The 9,497-nt window shown below is 37.9% G+C and overlaps 1 protein-coding gene across 1 annotated transcript; it reads right to left on the reverse strand.

Moving 5' to 3' along the window:
- Positions 1-9,194: 9,194 nt before the first annotated feature.
- LOC123256452 (keratin-associated protein 3-3-like) lies at positions 9,195-9,491 on the reverse strand. The gene has a single exon (XM_044685065.1). It carries the CDS (start codon positions 9,489-9,491, stop codon positions 9,195-9,197), a length of 297 nt encoding a protein of 98 aa, XP_044541000.1.
- Positions 9,492-9,497: the final 6 nt, after the last annotated feature.

Genomic DNA, 9,497 nt, shown 5'->3' on the forward strand with positions numbered 1-9,497 from the left:
ACTGCAGCAGCAGTCATGGTAAGACATGGTGTTAGATATTTTTTTTCCTGCCTAGTAGGAAGGGAAGATGGAGTTTTTGATGGCTTGAATGTCTCCTCTCTTTATGGAGCTCTTATATACCCTCCCTAGCAGGTGTTGTTCCAATCCCAAGGCTTCTTTCCTTGTTTATGTTTGTTTTCAAATCAATTATCTCTTGATTGATTTGACATTTAGATGCCAGCAAAGAGTCTTCATTCTTGGTAATTAAATTTTATTTGAGTTCATTGCTAAGTCTTAACTGATTACTCTTGTTATTGTCACTGGGGGTAAAGCTTTTACGAGGTACTTCAAAGAGTTTGTTACTACAGCAATTTGCACAACAGCCCTGATGAGAAATATTATAAGTGACACATACATACCTAGGACATCTCAGACCTTCCCATAGATGTTATTTGTATCTTCTTTTTCCTTTAGCTTTGGCTATTGTATGATGGGGAATGAACTTGATTTACTTTCATTTAATTTTCTTTTCTTTTTTTTTTTTTTTAAACCCTCACCTTCTGTGAGGAACTGTGTATTGGCTCCAAGGCAGAAGAGTGGTAAGGGCTAGGCAATGGGGGTTAAGTGACTTGCCCAGGGTTACACAGCTGGAAGTGTCTAAGGCCAAATTTGAACCCAGGATCTCCCATCTTTGGGCCTAGCTCTCAATCCACTGAGATACTCAGTTGCCCCCAATATAATTTTCTTTTAAAAATTATCATTCTGAAATGAACAAATCTTTTTTTAAATTTTTAAATTTTTTTAAGTTTTTATTTTGAATATTTTCCTCTAGTTACATATTTCATGTTCTTTCCCTCTCCCCCAAACCCCCCTAATCCCCCTTAGGTGACACACAATTCCATTGCGTTTTACATGTATTGTTGATCAAAACCTAATTCCATATTATTGATTGTTGGACTAGAGTTATTGTTTAGTGTCTACATCCCCAATAATATCCCCATCAGCCCATGTATGAAATGAAGAAATCTTAATAAACTTTTCTTGTTTTCTTAAGAGCAGGAAATATTAGTGACATTTTACCTTTGGGAAAAGCCTGATTATGGAAGTCTGTTCTATCTAGGTTGGACTTGTCTAATTGCTATGATCTAGTATATACACTAATGCAGAGTATTGAAAGAAAAACAGATATTTTGGACATTGATGGAGATGTTGAGAATATAAACAGGTCTTTTGTTAAGTATGTGTCTTGGGATGTGGAGAAGGAAGTAGGAGAGAACTGGGAATTTTAGGCCATGTCTATCTATAGCCAAACTGACCTTTTTTAAACTTTTTCACACATGGTTTCCCATTTCTGATCTTCCTTGCTTTGGTATAGGCTGTTTCCCATGCCTAGAATGTACTCCCTTCTCAAACTCACCTCTTGGAGCCCCTAAATCCCAAGACTCAAATCAACTCCACCTTCTACATGAAGTTTTTCATGATTTGCTCAGATGCAAGTGCTTTCCTCCACCCACAAAATCATCTCATATTTAATCTGCACTTATTTTGATGATACCTGTCTATATACACGTATCATATATCTTCTGATGGAGCTCCTTAAGCTCAGGGGATTTTTCATTTTTTTCTTTTAAACCTTACGTTCTGTCTTAGAATCAATGCGGAGCATTGCTGGTGATGGCAAACCTATGACATGCATGTCAGCATTGACGCATGTAGCCGTTTTTGATGCCACAAAGCTGCATGCTGAGGAAGAAACATTTGCTATAGTGTAATGTAGATACTCTGTGCACTGTAGATGACAATTTACCTATTTTGGTTTATTAAATACAGATATATATATATATTACAATTATACATTTTTGTTATTTAAACTCTAAATATCATGAAATTATGTTTTTTTTCTCAAAGTGATGAGTTATGCTCGGTTTTTTGGTGAATGTTGACATACCAAGCACAAAAGGTTGCCCATCACTGGGCTAGGCAATTGTGGTTAAGTGTCTTGCTGAGCATCATACAGCTAGGAAGTGTCTGAGGAAGTCATGGACTTTTTCAATTTTAAGTTTGTATCTGCATTGCCTGCATGGCTCTCTATTCTTCCCTAGAGTGCTGGTCCATGTCTGGGAGGGATAGAGCAGTCTTGACCCTGTGGATTTGGTCTCCTTTGATATGAGGATGTTGTCTTCCTGGGGTTTCTGTCCTTCTTTACATCTCATTTCTCTACTGCCTTCAGAATGTGTGAGCCATGAATTGCTCTATCTGCAGCCCACGGTGGAGAGATGAAGGTCATCTTCCCAGAACTTGCCCTGATTGTGACTTTTCGGTGACTCTGCCAATGTAACCAAGTCTATCATTAAAGTAATGTCCAAAGTGGGAAAAAAAATCAACGTTTCTTAATTGAGTACACAAAAGTATAGGTGTTAGCAGTGACACAAATTCAGGTAAAACCTTCACTCTTGAGAGGTACTGGGGAGTGCCAGATTTGACATCAAGATGCCATGGCTTCTAATCCCCTGCACCTATAAACTTGGTATAAATGGGCAAGTCACAGCTTCTCTGAGTTTGCTTCCTTTCCCTAAAGTGGAGATATTAATACCTGTAATATCTATCTCTCAGGGTGTGTGTGTGGTGTGTGTGTTAGTGGTTTCACATGAGATAATGGATGTAGTGTTTGGCAAACTTTAAAGCATTTTATGAAAATCAGTTATCTTCTACTGAAAGCCAAAAATGTCTTCACTGGGATCATTCACCAGTTTGCTCACCCCTTTCCTCTTTATCCTCAAAGTAGAATTAGTTCAGAGTTGACTTCATTCTTACTCTGTGATCTGCATTAATTCATGGACTTAATAAAAAAAATAAAAAAAAACCTCAAATCAATTCATGGATTCCTAAAGAGACTTTAGAACTCTTTGACAGAGGAAATGTCTATAGCAGTGATTCCCAAAGTGGGCACCACCACCCCCTGATGGGTGCTGCAGCAATCCAGGGAGGTAGTGATGGAAATGGGGCAGTAAGCCAAAAAAGTTTGGGAACCCCTGATCTAAAGATTCAGTGACCCTGGCCAATGGGACAGAGGAAGGAAGTTAAATGAATAAAACTCTATGAAGCAACCCATCTTCTCTCCAAAGACCCAATATGCACTTAGGAAATATTCTCCACAGAGCCTTATGCATAGGAAGGATTGAATAAATGTTTGGTGAATTTGACTGAATTAAGGAGAATGGGTAATGCTTAAATAAATATCTGCGATTCAGAGAGAAGTCACATATGTGTGTCTTGCCTAAACATGGGACCTAGTAATATTTATTATTTATTTATTAAACGTGTGCCAGGCACTGTGCTAGTTACTGGAGATGTAAAGGAAATAATGAAACTGTCCCTTCCTCAAGGAACTTTGATGTTGGTAATAGCAGGGGATAGCATTGGCACAGATAAGCAAATATAAAACATATTCATAGTAAATACAAAGTAATTTCTTGAGTGTAGAAAGCACAATTTGGGAATGGGGGAATCAGATGAAAAGGTGCTCTTTAGACTGACTTGCAGATGTCTAGCTAGGAATTCAGAACTAAGGTTTGGGATACGTACAAGGATCTGGAATTTATCATTGCACTATACAAGATCATTTTCCCTTTTCCTATCTTCTCCCTGTAATGAGACAAGTATTTTTTTCAGCACCTATTAAATGCCAGGCAATGCACTAAGTGGTTAAAACAATTAGGTTCATCTGTTTTCCCATGCCTGATACTCTTATGAAGGGAAGCTTTAGCAAGCAGAAATGCGATAACCGTAACTTCATGACAGAGATAACATCACTTTCTCTCTCGAGAATGGTACATTGCCTTCAAGACAGCTATATCATGATAATGCAACTGTCCACACTTAAATTGTAGAGTGGTTATGCTTATTATCATACATTATAGGCCTTTAGGCACAAAAATAAAAAGGAAAATGTATAATCATAGCTTTATATATCCCTATCGGTTTTCATTGAAATCCCAGGCAGTGTTTTATAAATAATAATTAATTCTCACCATGGTCCTGCACTATCTTGGAGGTGAATATTACTTTCCTTATTTCAGAAATGATGAGACTGGGCCCTCAAGAGATGAAATACTTTGCCTGAAATGATCCAGTGACTCATGGGTTGAAAGCTAAATATAGGAAACACACAACCAAATTCCCTTCTGTTGTGGTCTGAAAGACAAGTAAAAAATCTGCATCACTGATGGTAAGCATGATTATATATTCTTATGAACAATCAAACAAAAAATCCTTCAACCCCTTAAGCCTTCTCCTTTAAGTTTGGGTTTATTTGTAAGATAGATCAATTCTGGACAATTTTAGGATTCTAGAGATATCATTTCTATGCCAAAGGAATTAGAATTCTTTTTTTATTTTTTAAAAAACGATTTTTATTTTCATGCAAAACTCACTTCTATATTGGTCATTGTTGTAAGAGCATACTCATACAAAACCCCAACCCCCCATAAAATGTAAATGCACTGATGTGAAAGACAGTATGCTTTGATCCACATCCATCCAACTCCAACAGTTCTTTCTCTGGAGGTAGAGAGCATTGCCTATCATAAGTCTTTTAGGATCATCATGGATCATTGCTTTACTGAGAGTAGCTAAGTTTTCACAGATGATCATTATACAATATTGCTGTTATTGTGTACAATGTTCTCTGCATCTTACTTATTTCCCTCTGCATCAGTTCCTGCAGCTCTTTCCAGCTTTTTCTGAAATCATCCTGCTTACCATTTCTTATGGCACAATAGTATTCTATCACCAACATGTACCATAATTTGTTCAGTCATTCCCCAACTAATGGACATCCCCTCAAAAGGAATTAGAATTCTATCCATAATCATATCCTTGTCCTATGATCATTAATTCTCTCATTCCACAGTCAAGTAGGTTAGAGTTCCAGGGATAGTGAAGACAAATGTTTAGGTATAAGAAGTAAGACATAGACACTTTTGTGTCTACTACGTCTACTACTACTATGCTAATTTACTTCCAAGTAGATATACTATTAAGATCCAAGAAATAAGCATGGCATATTTATAAAGAAGATAGCACAGTGCCTGACATATAGTAGGTACTCAATAAATTCTTATTCTCTTTCCCTTCCAATGGAAACAATAATCATATTCCTTGAATTATAGAAGTGGAAGGGAATCTAGAGGTCAAAAGACCATAGGACCATAGACTCTTCCATCTAAATCAATCAATTTTTTTTCTATAGATGAACAAACAGCCTCATAAAGCTTAAGTTCTTTGACCAAAATAACATAGTTAAGAAGTGGCAGAGACAGAATTTGAACTGAGATCTTTTCATTCCAGATTTGTCACTCTTCTCATGGTATTGACACATCTATATCAACCCTCTTATTTTACATGAAAGGAAATGGTCTGATGGCTTGCTGAAGATCACCCAGAAAGCAGAACCAGTATTTGAATATAGGTCCCTTGAAATCCAAATCCAATGTCCCTATTATGGTACCATGCTATCATTTGTCTGATTTTGGGGAATGACACTCATTTTGAATTCTAACTTGAGGATGGCATGGAACACAATTGTTTGTGGGCATCTTTGGCCATTCATTCTCCACCTCCTTTTCTTTGTCTTACAGTGACTCTTTTTTTAAAACTCTTACCTTCCATCTTGGAATCAATGCTGTATATTAGATAGAAGAGTAGTAAGAGGTAGGCAATAAGAAATAAGTGACTTGCCTAGGATCACACAGCTAGGAAGTGTGTCTGAGGCTACCACAAGCCAGAGCCTCCCATCTTTAGATCTAGCTCTCTATTCATTGAGCTACTTAGCTGTTCCCACAATGATTCTTTATAAGTTGTCCTGGTGTACTCCTGATTATGCCTTTGTGCATGACCTAAGTCTTAGCTGAGTGGAATGTACACATAACATTGCCAGTAGAGTAGAGGTCCTTCAGACTGGCATCCTTGGGGGTTGAAGATGTTTGAGACACAGAGAAAATTTTTTACTGTGAATAGCAATTAATGTACAACATTCAGAGTTTCATCCTCCATCTGGCCTGCCTTCTGGGATCCATTGGAATTCTCTAGGTTACAGAATGAGATTCTTTCTGCTGAGTTGTTGGTTAAAGGAGAGATATGTCATCAGGATGGGATCAGGGCAGATGATATCCCCAAAGGCAGACCCTCATTGGGCTTCTTAAGATTTAATAGGGTTGAAGAAATTAAAAAAAATTACAAGCACTATATCAAGCAGTTATAGGTCAAAAAGAAAGACCTCTTTAGCATGAGTGAAGATAAACTTAGTCTTTTTTAAGTACTGATTTAATATCTGTAGTCCTTGGTAACTATAAAGTTATGGAAAGAGGACTAGATTTAGAATCAAAAGATGGGTTTAGATCCTAGATCTTCTCTTTGCTCTTTTTTAAAAAAAATACCTTCAGTCTTAGAATTGATATTGAGTCAATTTTAAGGCAAAAGAGCAATAAGGGCTAGGTAATTGGGGTAAGTGACTTGCCCGGGATTATACATTTAGGAAGTATCTGAAGGCAGATTTGAACCAGGAACTCCAAACTGCAGACTTGGATTTCTATCCACTGAGCACCTAGCTTATCATCCCCTGCCCTCTTCTCTTTGAAGGATTTTGGGCAGATCTATCCCTCTACTTCAGTTTTAGTTTATCTGTATAATGGCCTTCAATGACCTTTCCAGCCTTAAATCTATATCTCTGATATATTAAAAAAGAGAAGTTGGCATTCTATTGTAAAAATGTACTGTTTATTCCATTTTCAAGTTGTTACATACCCAGGACTCAAATCAATTCCATTGATAAAGAGAGTAATTAAATTCCCCCAATGTGTGAACTTTTATTATCATACATATGGCATAGAATAAAAGAATATTAGACCTAGATGTTTAAAGATTATATTATAAATATTTGATGAATGAAGATGAGTGATTGATGCATAAATAAATAACTTGAATTCAGAAATAAAGTCAAGTTATGGATCCTACTCAGAACAGGGGGTTTATCAATCACATACTATCATTTTTTAAAACCCTTCCTTCTGTCTTAGTAACAATTCCAAGACAGAAAGGCAAGGTTTAGGCAGAGTTACTTGCCCTGGATCACAGAGCCATGAAATGTCTGAGGCCAAATCTGAACCCAGGGTCTCCTGACTCTTGGCCTGACAGTCTATCCACTATGCCACCTAGCTACCTCCATGTACTATCATTAATTTATGAAGCACCTACTATGTGTCAGGAACTGTCTTATTTTATTAAGGGTATCATGACTTAGAGTGAGAAATAGCTTTTCCAGCATGCCCTCTGTTGATTTTTTCCAATTCACTCTGGCTATAGCTTGTTCATACACACAGTTCCTTGAAAACAGGGACTGTTCTTTGACTTCCTTTGTATCCACAGACCTTAACACATTGCCTACACATAGTATACACTTTAGAAAAAAGTTTATTGGGAGCATTGAGGTGGCTCAGTAGATTGAGAGCCATGCCCAGAGCTGGAATGTCCTGGGTTTAAATCTGGCCTCCGATATTTCCTAGCTCTCTGACCCTGGGGCCAACACACAATATTGATGTTAAAAGGAAGGTAAGGGTTTTTTTTTAAAAAAAAAAAAGGTTTATTGATGGATTAACTGAAGTGAGTTAGTGGTTTAGCTCAAATAAGATCCAAGTCTCCTGATTCTTTGGTCTAGTATGTTTTACATCACATTTCTGACCTATGAAGTTTCTAAAAAAAACCCCTAAATGTTGTTTTATTATTTTTGCAAGCTGGGCCTATATTATATAATAATAAAAGTAGTAATAACGTCTGCTAGCATTTATATAGTACCTACTATGTTCCAGCTATTGTGGTAAGCACTTTTTACTAATATTATTTCATGTGATCCTTAAAATAATCTTGGAAAGTAGGTACTGTTATTATCCTCATTTTTAATTGAGGAAACTGAGGCAAAAAGAAGCTAAGTGTTTTGCCCAGGGTTACACCACCAGGAAGCATCTGAATCTGATCTTCCTAATTCCATTCCCAGGGTTCTATCCATTGTACCACCTAGTTGCCATTTTTATTCCATGAACATTCTCTTTGAGAAATTAGAGTCCTTTGCTCCTGGCTAGCTCCAAATTATCTTTCTACACTACGTTCGTGTTACTCTCTTCTATCTATTCTACAGTCCATTTAAATCAGTCTATTTCAATCAAAAAATATTCATTAAGCACCTACCACAAGACAAGAACTGTGGTAAACTCTGAGAAGACAAAAAGGAACACAAAATAGTCCTTGCCCTTAAAGAATTTACAATCCAGTGGGGGAATACTTGATGTTTCCTTTCCACAACATTCCATCTCCTGACCTTGTATCTTTTCATAGGTTATCTATCCTGCTTGACATGTATCACCCCCACCTAGGCCCCTTCCTTCCCTTACCAAAATCCATCACTTCATTCAATGTGCTCATGTCCCACCCCTTTGGGAAGACTTTCATGATCCTGAGAGCTGTTGATGTTCTCTCTGTTCTCAAATTGCTGTGTATAGGCTTATCTGGGTTCTTGTTCTGTTTTCTTTATTTCTTCTTTTTTTTTAAACCAAGTTTTCTTTTTTTTTTTTTGGTCCATTTTCTATCTTGATCCTGTCCTATTCTCCAAATAGAATATAAACCTCTTGAGGGCAGGATCTGATCTTTTGGTTTGTCCTCCTAGCCCCGAAGACTAGGTATAGGATCTTGCACTTAGTAAATGCTAGCTAGATCTGACATTATCTTAGCATATAACTTCTCTGGCATTGAGAATCTATCTTTCTTCCAATTCTTCATTATAAAAACAACACAGATAATTCTGCAATTAAGTGCCCAAAAAATCAGGTTTATTTGGAAATTCACAAAGAAACCCCAAGCCTTGACAAAAGCATTCAGGATAGTAAAAGCAACCCAAGGAACAAATTTGCAAAGAAAACATAATCTGAAGTTTCAGGAATTCCTACAATATCTGGATATACCCCGCCAGTGCAATAACTTATCATTCACATTTCTCCAAGTTTCCAAAAGAAGTGTCTTGATTTTCTTTTCATCAATGAAAAAAGTGCTCTTGCTACATCTGGCATCCCAGCATCTGTTGAGGCTTTTTAGCACTACTGAAGCAGGTCAATACAGGATAGGCATCTTGTAGGTGCTGTCAGGCTCTGGACAAAGGCAGTCGGAGCTCAGCAGCCACAGGGAAGGCAGGGCTCACAGGGGCAAGGCTGGGTGTATGTGGTCAGGTCCAGGTTCTCCAGGCTTGGGAGGGGCTGGGCAGAATTGAGCAGGAAGCATGTGGGCACACAGGGCTGAGGGATGTGGCAAGGGGGTGGGCAGCAGTCACAACAGGTGGGCTCCAGCAGCCAAGTGGTATGTGGGCAGGTGCTGGGCAGGCAGACTCCACATCGGCAGCACTTGTCAGAAGAGCAGATGGTGGTGGCGGGTCCAGTGGGGACACTGCAGCAGCAGTCATGGTAAGACATGGTGTT

The sequence above is a fragment of the Gracilinanus agilis genome, unplaced genomic scaffold (genome assembly GCF_016433145.1).
Source record: "Gracilinanus agilis isolate LMUSP501 unplaced genomic scaffold, AgileGrace unplaced_scaffold59104, whole genome shotgun sequence".
Taxonomy (NCBI): domain Eukaryota; kingdom Metazoa; phylum Chordata; class Mammalia; order Didelphimorphia; family Didelphidae; genus Gracilinanus; species Gracilinanus agilis.